We start from the raw sequence: 25,707 nt of genomic DNA, 5'->3' as shown, positions 1-25,707 counted from the left end.
TAAATATTAAGAAAAATTTGAGTCTTTTCAGAACATATTTAGAACTTTAGAAGTTTGGAAGAAATAATAAATATTCGGTAAATTTTCGGAAATGCTTCCAAGGTATGAAATGTTTTCGATCTATGCTCCTCTTAAATTCCTAAAAAACATTTTTAGAGGAATCAAATTTTTCTTTAAATTTTGAAAAATCATTCAAAAATTAAAAAAGATACCTCAAAATCTTTTAAAATTTCCTATTAATTTGAAGAAAATTAGAAAAGATTTTAAAAATATTTCAGGTTTGTTTAAAACAAAGAAATCTGGAAAATTAAAAAAAAATATATTTTACAGGATTTTACAAAATATAAAGAAAAATTCAAGCCCTTCAAAAATATATTTGTGACTTCTAGAAATTTTGCAGAAATGAAACATATTTTAAGAATGTTCGGAGATAAAATTTGCATTTGGTTAAATCTTGGACAGTTTAAAAACCTTCTTCGTTCGCTTGAAATGTTCGCCATATTTATGGAATTTAATGGTTTTATTTTTTCAGTTATTTTCATTTTTTTGTATTCTCCAATGTTACCAAGTAAAAACATTTTGCTTTAAAATCTTCTACCCTTTTTCGAAATTTAAAATATATTTTGAAATGCTTTGAATTCTTTTTCAATTTTCTCTTAAAGTTCATTTTTCAAAATAAAAAATCTAAAGAAATTATTATAAAAACCGAAAGAATTTTTGTCATTATCCTAAATTTTTACAAAAGTCCTAAGATATCTTATAAGTCTTTATTGTTTTTCAATCGTTTAAAGCTTCTGAGTATCTCTTAAATATACTCAAACTATTATGGCAAAATTTCTCTTTAAAATATTTTACACTATTTTTTTAAATTTTAGGAAAAATTTTGAAAAGTTTTGTAATTTTTATCAATGTACTCTTCAAGCTTAAAAAAATCATTTAAAATTTTCTTATGAATCTTAAAATATAATTTTGATCCACTTGACGCCCTGCAAAATTGAGTTTATCTAAATTTTGTTTAAATCCTCAAAAATCAAAAGAATTGTCTTAAAGTCTTCCATATTTTTTAGAAACATTTTTAAGACTTTAAAACTTAAAATTATTTTTGCAAAATTCAGCATTAGCTGTTTAAAATGTTCCCACAAATATGTAAGAAAATGTAACCTCCATTTTTTTTAAATTATGAAAAAGCTTTTAAATCTTTTTTCTAAATTTTTAACTCAAAAAGGTGAATTTTCAACAACCAAATTAAGTATCCAACCGAAAATGATGTTTTGACCAAAAAGACAAATTTTCAAATTACACAAATCAATTTTCATTAAAAAATGTTGGATTTTTAATGATGAAAGATTTTTCATATAATACTGAAGTAAGATTCAATTGAGAATATTCATTTTCCAAGATAAAATAAAGAGTTTTTTGCCAAATATTTGAACTTCAAATCAAAAGTACAAATTTATAACCAAAAAGATGGAAGTAAAACAAAAAAATTAATTTTCAACCCAGAAAAGTCAATTTTCAACAAAGATGTCATTTTTCTAATAAAAAAGACGTATTTTCTATTTGAAAAATTGCATTTTCAATCTGAAAACATGAATGTTCGATAAGAAAGTTAATTTTTATCCAAATAGTGCAATTTGTATCAAAGCATTTGAATTTTCAAGAAAAAAGTTTAATATCCAATCTGAAAGATGCTTTTTGACCAAAGAGATTAATATTCTAGCAAAAAGATGAATTTTGTACAAATAAGCTGAATTTTCAACCAAAAAGATGAATTCCTATTTAAAAAGATTAATTTCTTACAAAATAAACGAGTTTGGAACAAACTAGTTGATATCTTAACTAAAAAAGTTACAGTTTCAAAAAAAACTAGCACACTTAAATTTTTAGTTCAAAATAATTAATTTCTAGGCAACATAAATAACGAATTTTTAACAAAATATTTTAATTTTCAAGTTAATAATTAAATTATCAACTTAAAATTGCGAAATACATAAATAATTTTAGCCAAAAAATGAAAATATTATACAAGAAAATGAGTTTTCGACCAAAAAAATTAACTTTCTAAGAAAAAAGAATTTTCATCTCAAATCGATTATGAATGAAAATTTTGACGTGAAACTACAATAATTTAAAAATATTGAATATCAACATTCTATTTATTCTTCTTGAAAATCAGATTCCCAAATGAAAGTGTTAATTTACCCTGCAAATGTTAAATTGGTTAATTTGGTTTTTGAAGCGGTAATTTATTTCGTTTTAAAATACCATTTTTTAGTATAAAATGTTAAAATAAACTTCAATTCTTAGAATTTGTGAAATCTTCGTTAAATTTAATTGAAAAAAAGTGAATATTAACTTCCGCTGAAAAACCAAAATATAATGGAAAATCCTTGAAAGAGTCTAAGCCATGTTAAACTTATAATAAATTGTGCATAAAAATACAAATTCTTATATAAAAGATTTAACGTTAATTAAAAGCCTTAAGAAATTATGAAACTTTTCAATCTCATTATTTTTGTTTAAAAAATTTTTAAAACCCGAAAAACGTAAATTGTTTTAAAAAAACTGAAGCATCTGAATCTTACAATTTTTTACAAGAAAATACCTATTCCGATAGAAGACGATAACATTACAGAAAATTGTTAAATCGTGGGGAATCTTGACGATGATTTTTATTAAAAAATACTAATTTAAGATTAAAGAAACGAGCGCAACCTAAATTTTGAGAAATTTTAGGGCATTATCGAAAACCCATGATTTTGTAGTATAACTGTTTTTTTATTTATTTTATATTCATTTTATAAGAATTTTCATGAATAGAATCCCTTAATTTATTACAATTATGAAGAAATTTCAAACATTTCCAATACCTGCTCCTTACATCTTACCCAGGATCGATAAAAAATTTAGTTAATTTTTATAATAATCTTTTGTAAAAAAAATAATGAAAAACGTCAAAAATAAAGAAATAACTCTATTAAAACAATAAGGTCATATTAAGAAATTGTGAACGTGATCCAGTCCGATTCCATTTTAAAAACATTGCTTTCTCATTGTTGAAAAAAAGAAATTTTGGCAACCTCACAATGACAATTTTTTCAATAGAGCTCTATTATTTATTATTTAAATCTCTTCCAGTTGTACGTGCTTATAATTTTTCATAGAAAAATATCTATTATTTAGATTCCTTTGCAAAAATGATTTTAAATAGTAAATTATTTGGAGTCCTCATGCGCTACATTTTCAACAGAATTTTTTAACTATTGAAGGGATGATGGATTTATAAAAAATGCATTGTTTAAAAGCCTGTGAATAAATAATGGCTCCTTATTCGAGAAAATGTCGCTCTAACCCAGAAACGAGTTTTATTAAAATAAATGTTCTTTCAAAATAATATATTTGCAACAGAATACTGAAAATTAAATATATTTTCTAGAAAAAAGTTTCACTTTTATAAACTGATATTTAAAAAGTACTATTAGAAAATCTAACTTTTTTTTCGTTAGAGATTAATCTTTAATGTTCAAAAAGGAATCTTTTGGTAAAAAAAAATCTTTTTGGATTACCAATTGAACTACTTTGTTGAAAATTAAACAATATAATAAATACATATTTAAAATAGATGCAAACTCCCAATTTTAATTTCTTAAATTTTTTATTTAAAATATTAAGTGTTTTGTTTAGAATTATTCTTTTTTGGTAGAAATTTGATCTTTTCCTGTTACAAACTGAACTGCACTAGCTAGTTGTAAAATAAATTTTTTATTAAAAATTATATTTTTGTTTGAGTTGAAAGATCAACAATTCCCTTGAAATTAATTTTTCGAAGCTTAAGAGTATTATTTAGTTTAAAATGTAATCGAGAATAACTCTATTTTTGTTGATAATTTTAACGAATTTATTAGGGATATAATTTTTTAATAAAAATACATATTTTCGGACTCACAATTTAACATCCCTATAGAAAATTCAACAATTTATTGGGAAAATACACGAATTTAACTGTTTATCAATGCAACTTAAATTTTTTTGTTAAAACTATCAAATATTAAATTATTCGTTCTGAAAACATATATTTTAACTGGTGATTCATCTCCTTAGTTTAGAAATATACTATAATGTTGAAAATTAGTCTTTTTTTGGTTGAAAATTAATATTTTGAATGAAAAATGCAACTGTTTGGCTAAAAATGTATTGTTTTGTAAAAAATGCATCTTTTTGGCTTAAACATTTAAAAATTTGATTAATTTTTTTTTTCTTTTTCAGTTAAAAATTCGTCTTATTGTTTTGAAAATTAATTCTTTTAGTACCAATTTCATATTTTTGCTTAACTGTTTGAATTGAAAATAATATGTTTTGTTTCGAGATTCAATTAATTGTATTAGAATGCAGTTATTTAATTAAATATGTATAATATCAAAATGATATTTAAATTATATTTAAATATTTTTAAATTATTTTTTCCTAAAAATTCCACTGTTAGGTTGAAAAGTCATCTTTTTGGCTTGTAAATTCAACAATGTAATCGATATATTTATTTCTTAAATAAAAAATCTATCTTGGATGAAAATTTGATTAAAATGAAACAATTTGATGGAAAATTAATTGTTCTTAAAATCAACTTTCTTTTTATATCCAACCCTTCAATAGAAAACTCGTCTTTTTAACTTTCTCGTGAGTTTAGTAAATTAGTTGGAAAGACAACCATTTGGTTGGAAATTAACCTTTTTTTTGAAAAATTATATTTTAAAAATTTTAAATTAAAAATTATATTAAAAATTCAAATTTTCTCTCAATTTCTTTTTTTTTTCTTTTGCTTAAAAATGTTATAATTTCTTAATTTTTGTCTCTTTTCTGCTAAATATTTCTTGGTTGAAAATACTTATAGGCTGAAAATTCAACACTTTTGTTTTGTAACTTCGTCTTTTTCTTTAAGAAGTTCATCTCTTTTGAATGAAATATAATCTTTTTTTTTTGTGAAAACAGGAACTGCTTGGTTAAAAATCAATCTTTATTTCGGTTGACAATAAAACTATATTGTTGCAAATTCATCCTTTTTATGTGGAATTAATTTATTTTTAGGTGAAACATCAGCAATTACATTTTCCGTTGAGGATTCTTACTTTCTAGTGAAAATTCATGTATTTTGATAAAATTTCGTTTTTTATTCCTAGAAAATTAATTTTTTAGCTAATAATTTAAATATTTTCTTTTTTAAATTCGTCTTTTTTGTGGAACCTAACTATTTTTTAATTCAAAATTCAAATGTCTTTGGTCTGACGTATCAACTATTATATAAAAATTTATCGTTATGAATTCACCTTTTTTGGTTGTAAATTTAACTACTTGGTTGAAAATTTATTTTGTTTATTAAACATTTATCTCTGGCACAAAATTTAACTATTTTATTGACAATTCGTAATTTTCTGTTGAATCCAAATATTTTTATTCAAAATAGAAATACCTTTTCTCGCTCTAACAACAACTATTACATGTTTCGTGGAAAATGCATCATTTTTGGTTAAAATTCAAGTATTTTCTTGAAAATTCATGTCTTGCCCATTTTTTAAATTAAAAGGTAAACTTTATGATTCAAATTTCATGCATTTTCGTGAAAATTGTGTCTTATCCGTTAGAACATAATTTTTTTCAACGGAAAATTTCACAGCTCCATTTTAGTTTGAAAATTTATCTTATTTATTTTAAAATTCTTAATTTTTCTTTTAATTCAACTGTGTTTTATTTAGAATTAATATTCTTATTTAACTGTAATAAAAACGTTCTTGTACAGTTTTGGTTTAAAATTTAACTGTTTGGTTGCAAAGTTATGTATTTTGTTAAAAATTGGTTGTTCTTTGTTTAAAATAAATTTTTTTAGTTAAAAATTCAACTTTTTCTACATTCGGCTTTTTTTGTGAAACTTAAGTATTTATTTCTTTAAAATTCAAATCTATTTCAGTTGAAATATCTGCTTTTACATTTATCTTTAAGAATTCAACGACTTGGTTGAAACTAGATCTACTTTTTTTTAAATTCATTTTCTTGGCTAAACGTTTATATCTTCTTTAGTTGAAAATCGCATTATTTGGTTGAAAATTTGTCATTTTTGGTTACATGTAACTATTTTTGATTTCAAACAAAAAAATTTTTTGCTGAAATCTTTTTTTGGTTGAAAATTTAACTATTTTTTTGAAAATTTATTTCTTTTTTTTATACATAAATAATCTTCTTGGTTGCAAACTCAAATTCTTTGTTAAAAGTTCGTGTAGTTTGTTAAAGTTTCTTTTTTTGTTAATGAAAATTAATTTTGTATTTGGAATTCCAATTATTGTTGAAAAGTAAAACTTTAATTTTAACTAAAAATTTAGTTATTTAATTTTTTAATTTGAAAATTCAACTTTATGGATTAAAATCCATGCATTTTGTTGAATAATCCTATTTGATTGAATTCAAATGTTTTTGATTAAAAATTGAAAAAAGTTTGTCAAAATATCAGCTTTAACATTTTTTAGCAAATTCATCATTTTGAGTTGAAAATTGAACTATTTTGCTGAAAAATCCATATCTTTTGTTAAAAATTAGTTGTTTTTTGTCGTATAAAAAGTATGTTTTGAACTAAAAATTTTACATCTTTATTTTTGATCGAAAATTTACCTTTTTAGGAGAAAATTCTTCATTTTTTATACGATTTGGTTTGAAATTTCATTTCTTAAATTTAATTGCCAGAAATAATAATTTTTTTTTGGTTTAAGTTAAATTTAATTAAATTCCATTCAAATTACAAATGTAACTACTTAGTTGGAGGTAATACTACTTTGTTGAAAATTAATATTTTTATTGAAAATTCATAATTTTAGTTGAATATTAAAAGGTTTAGTCATTAGTTCTTTTTTGTTGTTGTTAAAAATTAAACTAATTTTATAAAAATGCAAACTTTACTCAAAATTTTAGAAAATTAAGAACAGCCAAAATTTAATTTAATATGGGGCCCTTATCAATGTTATTGCAAATAATTCATGTTCCCACTTTTTTCAAAATCTCATTTTTGCCAGTGACGCCTGATGTTAATACAGTTCAAAAAATGTTTTTTCAGCTTCATCCTTTAAGCGTCTGTGGGGGAGGGGGGTGATGAATTAAAAAATATTTTATTCCCTGCCCTAATTTTTGTATTTATTTCCAGAGTAACTACTTCGATTACGATGACGAATATGGCGATACCAAGCCAGAACTGGCAGCAGGAACACCAATATTACTGGACCACGCTTTGTCGCATCCACTGACGTGTTCCATCCAGTAAAAAAAAATTAGAAGTTAGAGGAATTTTCTTGCCAAAACTCTCGATCGACCCACAACAGACGCCGGAGAAAAAAACGCAACGTTCTATAACAACCTTTTGTTTAAATTATTCCGAATAATTCATCCCTTTTTTATTTAGTTCTAAACTATTTGCAGTTTTTTATACTATTTTGTATTAACATTTTGCACTTATTGTTTAATACAAAAAAAAATTTCTTCCTAATTCCAAGTGCCTGAAGACAATTTATCTGATCAAAGTTGCTAAAAAAAAATTTGGAAGGTCAAACATTTTGTTTTGATGAGCCAAATATTCCCTTTACCAAAAAATTTGGTTGAAATAACCATACAAAGTTGGTTCAAGCAAATATTTGATTTTCTATTAGGTTGGCTAATGAGTCTATTGGGTTTTTTATTTATCATTGATTGCATAGAGAAAAAGTTTAATTAATAATTAATTGCGTACAAATAAAATTGTGTCGCTTTCATATTTATTCTGGATGTCTAGTTTCCTGGAAATCCTTTAAAACCTATGAAAGTTATTTCCCCCAAAAATAGGATTCATTTGACTTCCCATTTTTCGTTTTTTTTCTTTCTTTCTTTTTTTTGAAATATAAAAACACGTCTTTTCAAAAATAGATTCTTCATTTTCTCACGAAGCAACAATAAAAAAGCTTTAAAAATTTCTGATTTATTTCCGACTTTTTTCAACTTTGACAACATAATTAATTTTTTGCCTTGCATTTCTATTAATTTTTTTCCATTTGTTTCCTCCTAACATTTATATTTTCAGTTAAGAATTTTATCAGTTGATTGCAAATTGAAAAATCTTCTTTAAAAGCAATTCATTTTTGTAGAAAATTTAATTCATTGGTGGAAATATATAATTTAATTCATAACTTTTATTGAAAATTTATCTTTTTGGTTAAAGCTTAACTAGTTCGTTGAAAACTCATTTTTTAATAAAAAATTGACATTTCAACTTAAACATGTAACTATTCTATTTTTGGATAAATGTGTTTTTTTTAATTCAAATATACTTTTGTATCCTTTTCATATATAAAAATCGTTTATTTTGTTCAAAATTTGTCTTTTTTGGTAGAAGATAGAAACTTTTTATTTAAAATTCATCGTTTTGTTTTGATAATTTATTTTCGTAGGTTAAAAGTTGAACTTTTTTGATAAAAACCTAATTATTTTGTTGAAAATTTAATTCTTTGGTTAAAAATTAGACCCCTTTATTAAAAGTAGAAATACTGTGTTTAAACCTTCTTTTAGTTAAAGTTTCATCCTTTTAGGTATAAATATAAATTCAATCTTTTTCTTTAAAAAATGATTTTTTCCCGAAAATGTAACTTTTTTCATTTTTTATTGAAAATTTGTCTTTATCGGTGGAAATTCGGCTTTATTAGTAGAAGAAAATCTTTTTAGTTGAAAATTCCTCTTATTATTGAAGCTGCAACTATATTGTTTATAATTAACTAATTTTTATAATTTTATCTCTTTAGTTGTAAATTTCATTTTTTTTCGTTAAAATTTATCACTTTTTCTAGAAAATTCAACTATTTATTGGAAAACTCGTGTATTTTATGAAGCACTCGTTTACTTTTTGTGGTAGAATAATTTCCTTAGATTAAAATTCCTCGCTATATTTTGATAATTGATTTTCGTCTGTTGAAAATTTAATTATTTGGTTACAAATTCAACGATTTTGATAAAAACGTAATTATTTTGTTAAAAATTTAATTAATTCTTTGAAAGTTAAATCAATTTGTAGAGAAATCATGTTTTTCTTTGAAGATTCATCCTTTCAGTTAAAATATTGTGTTGTTTTTTGTTTTTTGCTGAAAATACATTTTTTCAATTAAAAATTTAACTTATTGTGTAAAATATAAAACAATCTGTAAACAATTGACTTTTATGCTTAAATATTAATTTTTTCGAAATTTAACTATTTTGATGAAAATTCTATATTTTTGGTTAAAAATAATTTTTTATCCGAAAATGAAACTTTTTTATTGTTCGTTGATCTAATCTTCACTGGTTGAAAATGTTTATTTTTTAGTAAAAATGTATCATTTTTCGTTAAAAATTCAACTATTCATTTGAAAACTTATGTATTATGTTGAAAATTCGCTTTTTTTGTTTGACTTTTTTTGTCGAAAGTTATTCTTCATATTTAATAATTCGACGATTTATTTTTTAAAAATTTTTCGTGGGTTAAAAATTCAACTGTTTGTTTAATACTTTAATTGTTTTTTTGAAAAGGCTGCTGTTTTGTTTTTAAATTTCAATCTTTTTTTATTTAAAATTCGATCATTTGGTTAAAATTTTATATTTTTATATTGAAAATTCTGAAAATTCAGTTAAAAATTGAACTATTCAGTGAAAAATTCAATTGGTTTGTTAAAAATTAAAATTTTTTGTTACAAAGTCATCTATTTTTACAGAAACATCGACTGTTATTGTTTTTAATGAATTCTTTTGAATTCTTTTGAATTGAAAATTTATCTTGTATTTAAACAAAAGGTTACCTGGAAAAAATAATTCTTTATCCTGAAAAATGTAGGAAAATTCTAGATTTTTTTTCTAAGAAATGATAGAGACCCTGATTAGTTATAAAATTAAAATAAACTTGATATTTCATTGGCTTAAGTCACTGCACAATAAATATTATATTAGATTTTATATTTGACCAAACTGCAAATAATTTAGAAATTTATCAATTTTCTAAACAAAAAATAGTTCATATTGCAAGAATTATAATTTAAAATTTAGTTTAAATTAATGTGCGAAATTAATTAATTACTTTTTGAAATTTAAATAGATATCACCCATATTTCAATAAAAACCACTTCCAGGCAAAAATGTACAATACACCCATTTTGAAAACTCTTTTATCATAATTATAAAGAAAATAATTTATTGTAATTTGACGGAGTTTTCCATCTGAATTTGCTAATTCAAACTTTATAGTGATTATTCAAAGTTTTCAAGACCGGACTACACAATTACTAAAATTAAGCTCTTTCGCGTAAAATTTTCAAATTAAATTTTACTTGCATTCGAAACAAATATTTTACAATTAAAATTTCAATAAAACATAAAATTTTTATGTATACAATGTGATGAATCGAAAGAGAGGATTCTGGCTTATATTAAACGAATTTATACATCCTGCGACTGATGCCAAAGTATTATTATATAAATGTAAAAAATTACAATCCAATTTCTGACTATAACTGAAGATTAACAATCTGTATAGTATGGACTTCCATGCACTTTGAAATCTACAGCACATTCTGTATCTAACATTCAAGAGACTTTTTAAAAATGTTTAAATCTCTCTTTAAATTTCAGTGAATTTTAGTCTCAAATTTCTGAAACCCTTTTAATTATTGTACTAACATTGCAAACAAATAAAATTAAGGTTAAGGGACACTTAGAATGTGTTTGAACCATTTTTTGAGCCAAAAAAGTTTTTTTTAAATAATTAAATTTTTTGTTGACACTTCAGGTTAAATATGTGTGCGCAAATATTTTATAAACTGCCTTAATTATCTTTCATAACGAAGCGTAAACTATTTTTACATTATATATACAAAATTATAAGTATTGGTAAATTTTGAATATTTTTCTTTACTGATTGTGAACTTAATCTTTTTGTCCTTTAAGCTGTTCAACTGTTACATTTTTTTAAATTAAAAAAAAACAAGATTCTAATGATAAAAAACATACTCCTAAATTTCATAATTTGAATTTTAAAAAAAAATTGAAAGAAAGGAAAGATCAGAAGGAAACATCCGAATCCCCTTTCTTTATTCAAATTGTGATTTCAGAAAATAAAAAAACAAGAGTATTTAGAGATTGTGTTGTGATACCTCTTTTTTAATTTTCCAAATATAATCTTTCTTTTCTTGTTTTTTTTTTAACTTCCAAGAATTTCCTGGTTAAATTTGAGTGTTGGACGTTAAAGAAGAATTGAAATTTAAATTTATTCTGAATTTCTTCAAAATTGAACTGTAGACTACACTTCCATATTTTTAATTTTTCAAAAATGATGTGCGACGAAGATTGTAAGACCAAAAATATTTGTACTATGCGCGCTAGATTTGATTTTTAATATCTCTTGAAACCTTTACAAATTTATGCATCATCACTTTCTTTAAAAAAAAAACTTGTAACAGAATTGAATTTTTTTCATGAAACTTGAAAAAAGTGTTATTTAAACAAAATGTCTTTGGATCAAAGAAAAATATTAATTCACTCTCAGGCAAAGCAAAGTTTATTTCTTTAAACAAAAATTCTTTAATTCAAAGACATATGTTTTTTCCGAAGAAAATTTTTCCCTAAATTAAAATCATTTCTACCCTTAAAAAATGATTTTTTGGTTGAATGAAAAAAAAATTCTAGTAAATAATCGGTTTCCTTTCGGTAAATCATTTTCTCCAAATAATGTCTTCAGTTTCAAAGAAATGTAAAAATTATCTTCTGTAATGTCTTATTTAGATAATTTAAAATTCATTTAGCAGAAAAAATAATAATGAATTACATTATAAAGCAGTTATTTGTAAGTAATGCTTAAACTGAATCCTGTTCAATTGTAGACTAATTGTATGCTAATTGATATTATTATATATAATGTCAAGTGTAATACCTGAGATGACATAATTTTAAAGAAAAAAATCACAAATTTTTTAAAATACCGAAAAATATATAACTACCGAAAAGGAGGATTTTCGAAAAATAAAAACTCACGAACAGAAAATTAGTGAAAATAGAAAAATTTATAAATTTCAAATCGAGAAATTGATCATTTATAAAATTAAAAAATTCTCGAATTTAGGAAATAAAATTTTTTTATATTAGTGAAGAAAATTTTTAACATTTTGTATCTTTTATAATAATATTTTATTTTGTGCACTCTATAAAATTAAAGTTATTAAATAATAATTGAATCAAAATTCCTGATGAATTGAAATTACTGAAAAAAGTACCTAAATTCTTTACTAACAAAATTGAAATATTCTAAAAGTAAACTTTAACAAATTTGAAGAAATTTGCAAATCAACTTCAAATTTTATAATATTGATTTCAGTAATTGAGAAATTTTTCTGTTTTGAAATTTCTCAGTTTTTTCTAGTTTCGTTACTTTTGGAATGCGCTCGAACCTGGATTTAGTGATTCCGGCTTTAGTGTTTCCGAGAATTGACGGCAATTAGTGAGGAGCGGCAGGAATGATCAGTGTTCACTCAGGCGTGACCAAGCAGAAAGATAAACAGGAAAAGGGCAAAACAGTTTTTTATTTTCATTTTTCGTTAAAATTATGTCATCCCGTAACCGAAACGAAATGCCAATTTAGATAGGTCAGAATTGTATACTGAATTAGTTTCGTAACATGTGTTCACTTTTCTCTCATGATGCACATCATGTATGCATAATTATCGATGAAAGTAATCGTTAACCATTTTTAAAGCACAATTTGATCAATTTGATTTTTTAAACTTCGAATTTGTTTTACAAGAAACCATACGCATGCGTGTAGATAATAATAATAATAAAAACAAATAATTGTTCATTGGAAAAAAACATTTATTATCTACGAAAGTACATTTGCGAATATACATCTATGTATTATATATATGTACGCCCAAAAATTAAATGAAAATGCAAAAACTGCAACGACGCATTTTCTTAAGATAGAGAGATTTACTTAAAATATTAAAATACTAAAAACTCTGCCTTTCCACGTCACAAGATATACTTAAAAAAAAAAACGAAAAGGAACGAAAAAATTGTGTGAAACTTGGTATTAAGGACTAACACAATGCTAATTGCTATTTAATATCTGATTCAATAAAAATGACTTCTGTTTTAATGTGATCTATTTACTTTCCTCTATTCATATTTTTCCTTAAAATTATCCTTTTGTTTGAAAATGGATTATTTTTTCAATTTTACGATTTTGTTGAAAGTTCATTGTTTTTTTTTTTTTAAATTAATTTTTTTGAATGAAAATTGAAATATTTCATATTTAGTTGACTGAAACATTTGCTTTAAAAATAATTTATATTGTTGAAAATTTATCTTTTTGGTAAATAATTATACATTTTGGTTACACATTGATTTACTTTGTTAAAGATTTAACTATTTATTTAACTTTTGTTCATTTCAAATTCTACTCTTTGATAAAAAAAGATGTATTTTATTAAAAAATAAATCCTATTACTTGGTTAAACATTTTTTTTTTTTTATTCATCATTTGAGTTAAAATTTGTAACTATTGTATTAAAAAAATTATTTTTTGTTTAAAATTAATTTTTAACGCAAACTGTAGCTATTCCATGTTTAGTGGGAAATTTATTCATTTCTTCGTTTAAAATTCTACTTTTTGGCTCCAAATATTTATAATTTGTTGAAAACTCTTTTTTCTCTGTAGAAAAATAATATTATTGGTTTAAAATTTATCTCTGTTGGATTAAAATGCAAATGTTTATTTCGTTCTGGTTAAAAAATTAATTTTTAAACTGAAAATTCAATTGTTTAATTTTAAAATTAATTTTCTTGTTTAAAAATCCATTTTTTTGGCTGAAGCATTAATTTTTTGGTAGAAAATTAAAAAACTTTGTTGATTATTAGTTGTTTTTTGGTTAAAAATTAATGTTTTTAACTGAAAATTGAACTATTCCATGTTTAGTCGAAAAATAAGTTTTTTTAGTTGAAGCCTGAAATTATTTTAATTTATTAATATAATTATTATAATGGATTGAATTTCTTTTTCTTATTTAGATAAAATTCTAATGCTTGATTAACTTTTTTTTTTGAAAATTCATAATTTTATCTTGAAATATTACTCTTTGGTTGAAAATTGAACTGTTTTGTGAAAAATTATTTTTTTTGTTGAGTATCAATACTTATAACTGGATTTTAAATATTACATTTTTTTAATTCAGTTTTTTCGTTAAAAATTCACCTATTTGGTAGAAATGTCATTTTATTGGTTAAAAAATGAAGCATGTCGATAAATATTCGACTTTTGTCTAATTTGGTTCAATCTTAAATTCTTTTGTTAAAAATTAATGTTTTTTAGATTCATCATTCTAGCTGGAAATTCATCGCTTTGTTTCAAATTTAACTTTTTTAAATGAGTGAAAATTAATTTTTTCAAAGTGAATATGTAACTTATCCATTTTTGTTTGAAAATTAATATTTTTATTAAAAACTTAAAGTTTTCAACTATTTTGTTTCAAAAATTGAATTATTTTTTGAAAGTTTAAACTATTTGGTTGAAAATTTATCCTGCGTGGTTGAATATACACTTTTTTATTGAAACTGTACCTGACTTGAAAGATATTGTATTTTTTTAACTTTGCTAAAAATTATTCTTTTTTATTTACCATTCATTTGCTTTTTATTTCCTTTGCGAAAAATAAACTTTTGCAGTCGAAAATTCATATCTTTCGTTAAGATTTAACTATTCCATTATAAGAAAATTAATCCTTTTTGTTTAAAAGAAACGATGTCTTGCATTGAATGTGGAATTCTTTTGCCAAAACTTAATTTTTTAAATATTTATTATTTTATTTAAAAATGCACCTTTTTAGTTAGTCACTTTTCAAATTAAAAATCTTTCTATTTTCGTAAAAAATTAATCTTTTTTATCTGAAAATTATACATTTGGCTCAAAATTCTTATACTTTGTTGAAATTCTAAGTTTAAAGTTGAACCATTTCCTAAAAAAAGAATTTTTTTTACGAGAATCATTATTTCAAAAATTTAAACTTTTGGTTCAAAGTTAATTTTTTTATGAAAAATTCGATTGATGGGGTCGAAAATTTCACAATTTGATATAAAATTAAACTGCTTGTTTGAAAATGAACTTTCTTGATAAAAATTCATTTTCGTGGTTGAAAGATCTATCATTATAGCATAAAATTACATTTTTTATCAAATGATCATATTTTTAAACAAAGATGAAAAAATTAGTAGGCCCTCTTTGAAGCAAATTTAAATTTTATGTTTAAAGTTTTTGAAAATAAAATAAAATTTAATTACAAGGCATTTGTATAAGGAATTTTTAACGTTGATTTTTGTATTCAAAATAAAAAAATTTCGAAAGTTTTAATAGCAAGGTATTTAGGATTTAGGTATTTAGGTATTCAGGATAAACATAACACAAACATCGGTTTCCTTCTCAAAATTTTTATTTTTATTTTTAAATATTTTCAATTAAAATTAAAAAAGAAAAACAATTTTTACTTATTTTCGTGAATTTTATAAATGATATATTCTTAAATCCAGGATGTAAAAAAACATTAATGTTGCAGAAATTTATAATTAATACCGGACTATAAGTTTTTTAATGTGAAACTATTTTGTTTGAAATTTATGTAGTTCAATTAATAATGCTTTTTTTGAACATTAAGGTTTTTTATTAACCTTCCAAGTTTTAAAATTTTTTATTTGTGATACTGAGAAAAAATTATTTTAAAATGGCGATTTATTAATTTTTTTATTTTTGGGACATAAAATTTAATTTTTCAACCAGAATAAAAAGTATTTTTTTAAGTGTCTGTGAGATAAAAATTTTCAATCAAAATTATCAAAAAAAATGAAAAAATCTGATACGCAAGCCCCTGCAGAAATCGCCCGATTTCAAACGTAATACCGATCTGGCCCCGATCGGATTTCCCGATCTGGCCCTGATCGGTAGAACCGTGTGGCCCATACCTGGGCCCGACCGGGCCAGACCGATTTCCTACTGAAACGCCATCTTCATGCGCTCGAAGAACTAGTGCTGCTTGTTTTTTTCTGGTAGTGCCGTGAAATTTGTATTCATAATACTCGTTTAAGATATTCTAGCAATGTTTATAAATGCATAAGGCGAGTAAGCCACGTGTTCAGAGGCACCAAACAGCAGTCAGTAGACCTCGAAACCTGTGCGAGGAAGATTAGAGTAAGTAATTACACTCTGCGGGCTCATTGAAACCTAACCTCAAATAAATTAATAATTAATTAAATTGTTTGACGTAAAATTAATATATTTACCATCAAATGAGTCAAACATTATTATTATATGATGAAATTGATTAAGTTCTTTTGTTTTCAATTATTATTAAAGAACCCAAGGTTTTTCGATTTAATATAGAGATAGAATCATCAAATCTATTGACGAGAAATGAATTGCAGTATGCACAAAATTGTAATGATTTTAAATTATAAGAGTAAAATATGTGATACAATTGATTATGTTATTGATACTTTGATTCTGTAATAATAATAAATTAGAAAGAAAAAAAAAAATAAATTTAAACCTACAAACTAAAAATAACGCCGAGATTTTGAACCGGGGGGGTGGGGGGGGGGGGTACTTTTGGTAACTCGCTTTTTACTGTAAATTCAAAGATATATGAATAAAATTATGAATATAAATAAATAAAATGAATAAATTACTTTTTGAATATCTTTCCCATAAGTCTATTTTATAGGCCTCCAAAAAAACCCCATAAGTGAAAAAATTAGTCTTGCGATTTTTTACTGCTTCTTCTGATTTTCGTTTTTTTTTTTAAATACAAATTGTTTCTTATACATTAGAGACTACTTTATACTAATGATTTATTGTTTAAAAAATTGTTTAAACAATTTATCATTGTTATTAGCAATTTTCTCTCAGAACAGAGATAGAAAATCAAGGTTTTTTTTACAATATTTTCACTTTTTGATCAATTTTCTGTTAAAGTGATGTAATAATTAATAGATTTCTGCAAACAGTATTTTTTAAGCAATTTATTATTATTAATAATCATTTTAGCTTAGAATAATGCTCGAAAATTGCAGTGTTATTAACAATGTTCCCCTTTTCGTCTAAATTCTAATTAGAATGAGTTAAATAATTAATTAAAGTTCACAAAAATAATTAATGAAATAAAATGTTATTATTGTCATTGTATTGAATCCGAATAATGCTGGTAGAAAGTTGCGGTGTTTTTAAATTTATAACTATTGGGTTACTTTTTGCTTAGGGTGAATTAATAATTTATTTATTTTAGCAGAAATAATTATTTAAACAAATTATTATATTTTATAATTATCTTCTACTTTGTTAATGCCTTATGGTTGTGGTTCACTTTGAAATATTGAAATTGTTACCGCATGTGGCTTACTAAAGTAATAAATAATGCAACTTACCAAACATAGTTCTTTAAAGAATTTATTATTGTTTATAACTATCTTCTCTCAAATATATTCCAAAAAGTTGCCCTTTTTTCTAAACTCCTAAAAATGTTGTCTACTTTTCACTTAGTCAAGTAATAATTAATGCATGTCAACAAACATGCTTATTTAAACAATTGATTACTGTTAATAACTATATTTTGTTAGTGTAATTCTAGAAACTTGTTGTTTTGTGAAATCCGTAGTTTTGCTTTTACTTCTTAGTTATGAGCGTATAATAAATGAATCTCAACATAATTTATTTTTAAATAATGTTGTATTTTTTGTAAGTGAATTAGTTTTGCTCTTTTCCCATAAAAAAAATTAAACAAAGAACTATCCTACTTAAGAAAAAGAAACAAGAAATGGACCACCAACCACAACCACCGCGAAATGCCTCTACTTTAATTTAGAAAAAGATATTTTTTACAAAAAAAGAAAAAAAGCAACAAATGTCAAAAAGTGGAGAGAAATGAGAAGGCAATCAACAAAATCCCCTTCCTTCTCTTTTTTTTAAATTTATCTTCTCTTTTTTATTACTTTCATCAAATTTGTTTTCAGAAAAAAATATCTTTTTCAAATTAAAATACTTGTCTAACAGAATATATTTATAGACAATTAATAATTGTTTACACAAGTATTTTCATTAACCTGCAATAATTATGACTTTACTTTTCGAAAAGCAAACAAGTAAATTTAAAAAAAACGGCAACTATCTGGCATTAATATGAATGAAGATGGTTATTAACAATAATTATTTGTTTAAACAATTATTTTTGCTAAATTAAATTAAATTTTATCTCCATCCGAATGAAAATCTGATAAAGATTTGAAAATTTTAGAAAAATCTGCAAATTTTAGCATTATTCGAAAACAATATTATAAACAATAAATATTAATAAATTGTGTGAATAATTTATGTAAGCATTGCATGTATCAGAAACAAGTTGTTTATAAAAAAACTCGAAAAATCGCACAAACCCATTTTTTCACTTATAGGGTTTTTTAGGATCCTATAAAACTGACTTATATGGGATTGATATTTAAAAAGTAATATTTTATTTGTATTATATGGCTAATCGTTAATAGAAATTATGATTTTTAATACAATTCAGCTAATATTGACGATTCTAAATACAATGTACAAAAAAATGTTTGGTGTGATGATAGAATTAATTACGCTTTAATTAATCAGATAACCATTCGTTGCATCCTGTAGGCGGCAACACGAGGTGCAATATTGTATTTCAGGTTGCAGCTCAACTGTTCCATGCGCGAAGCCGCACAATGGGGCAAAAAAACGTTCATTGACAAATTGATTTTCATAAGACAATTGTTATCTGATTTCCACTTTCTAAAAATAAAAACTAATAACATTTCGCGTCGAGCCATTATAGCCAGTTTAAAAAATGTTGTTTATTTAATAACAAACTAAGAATAAAAATAAAATTTTAAGTTTTGAAGTACACCCGTTAAAAAAATGCTTGGATTCAATCAAACATACCTAGAATACTAAAAGCCAACATCCAAAAAAGATGTTTAATAACAATGCAAATGTATAAAATTGATTGAATTTGTTATAAACAAATAAGTGAATGAAAATGGTTTCGTGGAAATTAAGGGCGGTTCGTCACTTGATTCACGCTAATTTGGAACAATTAATGGACAAAAAGATTTTTTAGTTAAACCAATAACACTTAATAAATAATTTGTTATTTTAAGAGCAATTTTTATAAACAAATATCCATATCAGGTATTTTCGATGAAATAAATAAATTTTTGTTATGGAATCGCTTATATATTTCTTGAAAGTAAAACCTAAGTATCATATTTAGTTACAAATAAAAAGTTAATAATTTCTTAAACTACCTTAATTAACAAATACACTATTTGGCTACTTTTGGACGTACAGACTTGAATTTTTCGATGCAATTAACTGTAAATAACGAACTTCTACATTTTTAGGAACACTTTGATGTCAGTAAACAATTTATTGTTGTAAAAAACAATTTTTTGAACAAATTTGTATCCTTTTATATTTTATTTTATATTTCATATTTTTATGCGTTTATACTTTTATACTTTATATATATTTTATATTTTTTATATGAATCGATAACTTTCGATAATTGTTTAAACCAACCGTTAATTACACATCTTTAAACATTTTTCGATAGTTCAATAACGATCCACTATTTTTATTTTTAATAACAATTCAGTTAACAAATTTGTTGTGTACCGTATATGGCTACGTCAATTAAATTGTTAATAAAAAAAAATAGTGTATCGTTATCAACCTATATAAAAAAAGTCAAAAAAATGTGTTATTAACAATTGCTTACACATAAGGAAACAATTTGAAATGTTAAAAAATAGTCAAATAATGCATTTATTAATTATGATTAGTTAATCAATAATCAAATGTTATTGATTTATAACAAAGAATTATTGCCTAATAACTGGATGTTAATTCAATGAAAACAGCGGTATTTTATTTATAGATAAATAAAATGATAAAAATTTGTTTAAACAACGGGTGTTTACAATAAAAAATTGTTTAGGATCATCAAAATATTCTTAAAAAATCTTAGTCATTTAAAGTTAATTGAACCGAAAAAAACAAGTTTGTACCTCCAAAAATAGCGAAATAGTGCATTTGTTATTTAAGGTAGCTTTAACAATTATTAATTTTTATTTTGTAGCCAAATATTATTCTTAGGTTTTATTTCCAAGTAATATGTTATCGATTCTATAGAAAAAACTTTATTTATTCTATCAAAAATACCTGATATGGATATTTGTTTATAAAAATTGCTTTTAAAATAACAAATTAATTATTAAATTTTATTAATTCAACTAAAAATCTCTTTTTGTCCATAATTTGTTTAAATTTAGTGCGAATCAAGTGACGAATCGCCACCCATCCCCTCGAAACAATTTTTATTCACTTATTTGTTTATAACAAATTCAAGACAAAAAAATACAAAAATTTAAATTCCGGTCCGATTCTCTCTTTTTAATATAAAAATTATTAAACATTTCTTTGCACTAGAATGATCTACTAAATTTTCATAGCAAAAGAACGGCATGTCAAAATACACTGCTAAATAATTAAAATTCAGGACAGTGTGGAGGGTTGCCTACTGAATTCGAGGGGATCGAAACGAAAACAATCAGGACCCCACGAACCGTTTCCAATTGGAATGCATTTATATCAAATATTCAATCACATCACCTTAAAATAAACATCAAGATAAATATTTAATTTTTTGTTGCTGAATAGAGAAAAATTAAAATTCAATCTTTATGTTATTTAATATTGTTGAAAGATTGATCAGCTCATAAGTAATTAATCAGTTAATAAGATAAAAAGCATTAACGAATCATTCTCAGTAAACGATTAAAATAATATTTACTCTACTTTTTTTTTAAATTTGAGTTATCTCTAACATTTTCAACTATTTCAAGAGAAATTTAAATATATTTGTACATATTTTCGAAATTTTCATTTAGAAATTGAAATAATTCTTCATTCTATTTTTTTTTTTAATTTTATTTTCATGTTTCAAAATTTGATTTATCAGTGACCTTCTATACCTAATTTTAGGATCCAACAAAAATTACAGGAATTAGTACTTTTGTCTATTACTTTGACAAACTTTGTACATTTTTCATATATTTTTGATTTTTTGTATTTTATTTCGAATTTAATATTAAGCGAGAAAGTATACAAGAATTCACCATTTCTGCAATACAATTATTTCTTCCTTGGCCGAGGATCATACAATATTTAAAACATTGTAAATTAAAATGGAATAATTTTAAACAATGAAAAAATGTAAGTTTCAGAGCTTTTAAGTGAAACTCTTTTCGAATTTATGCAGATTATTACATTTCCTTTTTTTTATACTGGTGAAAAAAAAATAATTTGTTACAACCCTGGCGGACCGAAGGAACGGAATGGAGCCTCTACAAAGTACCTGTGAAGACCCCATTGGGTCCCCATTCGGTTCCTTTTTAAAAAACTCGAAAAATCAGCAAAAACAACTTTTAAATTGTTGAAATTCGGATTCTACGTTATAATTCCCTATAGAAGGCCACGGAATAATCGCAATAGTTTTTTTTACAACGGTAAAAAGTTTAAAAAAATATAAGACGTATAACGCCTGTTGACTGCTACACTGCAAACGCATCGCCTGTAAGTAGCCGTCAACAGGCGTTATACGTCTTATATATTTTTTAACTTTTTACCGTTGTAAAATCAACTATTGCTATTATTCAGTGAGCTTCTATAGGGAATTTTAACGTAGAATCCGAATTTTAACAATTTAAAAGTTGATTTTGCTGTTTTTTCGAGTTTTTTAAAAAGGAACCGAATGGGGACCTATGGGGGTCTTTACGGGTACTTTGTAGAGGCTCCACTCGGTTCCTTCGGTCCGCCAGGGAAGAACTGTAAATTTTTGTAATTTCGTTTAAAATAACACAACTATAATAAAAATTTTCTTCATGCAGAGCCCATAAACAAAAAAAAAGTTTTTTTCATCGGCATACAATTTTTCACGGTTACATTTTATGTAAAAAGGAAAGAAGAGGACCCCAGAGTCTTTCATATTCTTAAATCTTTATTTCACGCTACGCTCACATGTTTATAATTTTAGTTCATTTTTTTCTAAAGGTAAAGAATCTTCTTTGTCGATTTATTATTAGAATTAAGTATTGGATTGCTTATTCAAAAATTAACAGAAATAAATATTGATTTGATAAATTATGAGTTCATAAAGAATTTATTTAATATATATTAAAACAGATGGAGTCACAAGTTCCATTTTCAAAAAGTAATCTATAAAGAAGCTAAAATAGATGTCAGGGTGATCAAAAATTGTGAATGGTAAGATCATTTTCTACAGTATCCGCTCAGCGGATAAGCTCTGCTGACAACCACAGATAAGGTAGAGCTGTTCACTGCTGGTAAGAGCTTACCGCTTCTGATAACTTTTCTTATTATCAACAATGCGACAATTTATGTAAATTAAAAAGTTAAGGTAAACCTTATTTTTCTTCAATCTACTTATTAATTTAGCTGATCTAATTTCGAATGAAATCAAAGATCTTATTAGAAATCAGTCAATTGATCATTACCTTCAGTTGGTAATAAAGAATTCACTAAAAACCGAAAATTAGATACTGTAATTTTTTAATTATATATTTTTTGAATCAATAAAATTAGAATAAGATATATTATTTTCCTTGGCCTCTGCAAAAGAAAGTGCAAAAATATTATAATTTGTTACGCTTTGTGAATCTTATTCGTCATTTTAAATAAATTATTTTCAGTTTTAAAGAATTTTATTAAGAAAGCGAAAAGACAGGTTATTTAAAAGATTTTAAACACATTTTTCAGTTTTAAATAAGTGATTATTGATGAATTGTTCAAAAGAAAAAGGAGATTTTTTATTTTCAAGATTTTATTAAATTAAAAGAAAGTTATTTTTAGTATGTCACAATTTTTTTCTGATTGAGAAGGAGAAACCTTTTTGTTTTTGACATTTTTATTTAGTTACTTAATTGGAATTTTGGTTTTTACATTTTTTCTGAATTAAAAGAGGGAATTTGGTATTTTTAAATATTTTCGTTAATTCAGATAATTGTAGCTTTTAATATTAAAATAATTTAAATTCAAAGGAATCTGATATTAACTTCCAAGATCTTAATTAAAAGTATTCAGTTTGACATTGAGGAATAATTTTTAGCAAAGTAATTTAATTTTAGAGAAAAATTATGAATTAATCTAAATAGTTAAGTTTTCAATAAAATAATTTCAGTTAAAAATAGTAGCATTTTAAAATAATTATCTTAATTTTTCAACTACAACGATGAATTTTCTATCAAAAAGAATGATTTGCAACAAGAAATAGAATAGTTTATTTTTCATTAAAAAAATTACTTTTCAATAACAAAAAAATTTCAATGAGATGAATTGATCCAGAAAGACGACTTTCTAACATACTTTTTCGAATGGATGAATTTTTTACAAACAAGGTTAATTTTCCAAGCAAAAAGGTGAATTTGAAATGGAGTATATGAACTTGTGCAAAATAGTTGAAATATCATCTTATAAAGAATAAATTGTCAACTAAAAATGGAATCGTTGCATTCACAGATGAAAAATTAATTTTTTAACAAAAAAAAGCATATTTGCAAGAAAGTAGATACACCTTTAAACCAAAATGTGAATCTTCAATATAAAATAAATTTTAAAGAAGTTAGTTTCACTTTCTATCAAAAAAGTTGAATTTCTACCAAAAAAAGAATAATTTTGAACGAAATTTGCATATTTTTAACCAAAAATATTACTCTTTTAAGAACAAGATTAATTTTCTACCGAAAATTCAACAAAATACATGAAGTTTCAACAAAATTGTTGAATTTTGAAGCCAAAAACAAGATTTTCTAACAGAACAGTTGAATTTTCACCCCTAAAATATGAATTTTACACTAAAAAATATTCTTATTTGGAATTTAAAAAAATATATTTGAACTTTATATCAAAGACCATTTATGTGTTTAATAAAGGATGAAATTCAAAGAATTATACGAATTTTCAACATAATAGTTAAATTTTCTACCAGGAAAGATGAATTCTCAATTTAAAAAATAAATGTTTAACTAAAAATGGAATAATTAAATTTTCAGTTGACTAGAAAAAACCAAAAATATCAATTTAAAAAGAAATTCAATTTTTCAACAAAAGAGACTGATTCAAAAAACACTGATTTTCAATAAAAAAAGCCGAAAATCTTATTCAAAAAGTAATTTCATCCTTAAACAAATAGTTGAATTTTCAGCAACCTATTTCATTTAAAACCAAAAAGTTCAATTTTCAATTAAAATTCTTAATTTTCAAGGGAAAAAAAAGATTTTCATTTCATATAAAAATCATTTGGATTTAAACCAAAAATACTAATTTCAAACAAAAAAAGCCGAAAATCTGAATTAAAAAGAAATTTTATTTTTTAACAAATAGTTAAATTTTCAGCAGCCTAGTGGATTTGCAATCAAATAATTCAATTTGCAATTGAAATCATGAATTTTCAACAATACAAATATTTCAGTTTGAAATCAAAATTTTCAACCGAAAATCGTTTCTTAAACAAATAGTTCAATTTACAATAACCGAATTGATTTAAAATCAAATAGTTCAAACTGAACTTAAAAGTCTGAATTTTCAACGAAGAAAATATTTTAGTTTGAAATAAAAAACAGCTGGATGCAAACAAAAAATACAAATTTTCAACAAAAAACCCGAAAATATGAATTTAAAAAGAAATTTTATTTTTATCCATGGAGTTGCAGTTTTAACAAATTTAGTAACCAAATCTTTAACTTGTATTAAAATTAGGAATGCTGCAACCGACAAATATTTTTATTTTAAATCAAGAACAGCTGGAGTCAAACAAAAAAGACTAATTTGCAACAAAAAAAACCGAAAACATGATTCAAAAAAGTAATTTCAATTTCCAGTGAAATAGTTGAATTCGTAACATAATAGATGATTAACTTTTAAACAGTTTAATTTGCAACTAAAATCATGGATTTCGATCAAAAAATATTTCAACTTATTATAAGAAACAATTGAATTCATTCAAGTATTTTTGACCAAAAAGTATAAAGTTTGAACAAAACAAATGAATGTTTAACAAAATAAATGAATTTTCATAAGGAGAGTTAATTTCCAAAGTAAAAAAAAAAGATTTTCAAACAGAAATAGAAGTTTCATTTTCAGTTGAAAAATTAAATCTCAGCAAAAAAAACGAATTTTCAATGAAAAAGTACAATTTTTGACAAAAAAGTTCAATTTTCAACGAAATACTTCAATTGTTGATCAAAAAGTTAATTTTCGAATCAGTCAGATCAAAGTTTCACAAAAAGACATGAATTTTCAAGAAAATACATGATTTGGCGACCAAATTATTCTATTTTTTATTTTAAAAAAGATACACTTTTCACCAATAGTTACATGTTTAACAAAATAGTTTAATTTTCAACCAAATCTACCATTCATACACTTTTCATTTAAGCGAAAAAACGAGAAAAGGGGGAATTATCTCAATGGAACTATTGATCGTAGATGGTTTAAGATTCTATAATTTCCATAATTGTTCACCCTATTTCATATAAAATTTAAAAATTTTCAAAATTGAA

General features: G+C 23.7%; 1 protein-coding gene across 1 annotated transcript in view; it reads left to right on the top strand.

Annotated features, from left to right (window-relative positions):
* LOC117167489 overlaps positions 1-7,397 on the top strand; it is a 240,501-nt gene extending 233,104 nt beyond the window's left edge. Inside the window, exon 5 of the mRNA XM_033352471.1 lies at positions 7,181-7,397. Within this exon, the coding sequence (XP_033208362.1) occupies positions 7,181-7,297 (117 nt within the window). The 3' untranslated portion in view covers positions 7,298-7,397. The remainder of the gene's footprint in view (positions 1-7,180) is intronic.
* The last annotated feature ends 18,310 nt before the right edge of the window (positions 7,398-25,707 follow it).

The sequence above is a fragment of the Belonocnema kinseyi genome, chromosome 2 (assembly GCF_010883055.1).
Source record: "Belonocnema kinseyi isolate 2016_QV_RU_SX_M_011 chromosome 2, B_treatae_v1, whole genome shotgun sequence".
NCBI classification, from domain to species: Eukaryota; Metazoa; Arthropoda; class Insecta; order Hymenoptera; family Cynipidae; genus Belonocnema; species Belonocnema kinseyi.
Note: the sequence above shows the minus strand (reverse complement) of the source record. Positions and strands in the feature narration are given on the sequence as shown.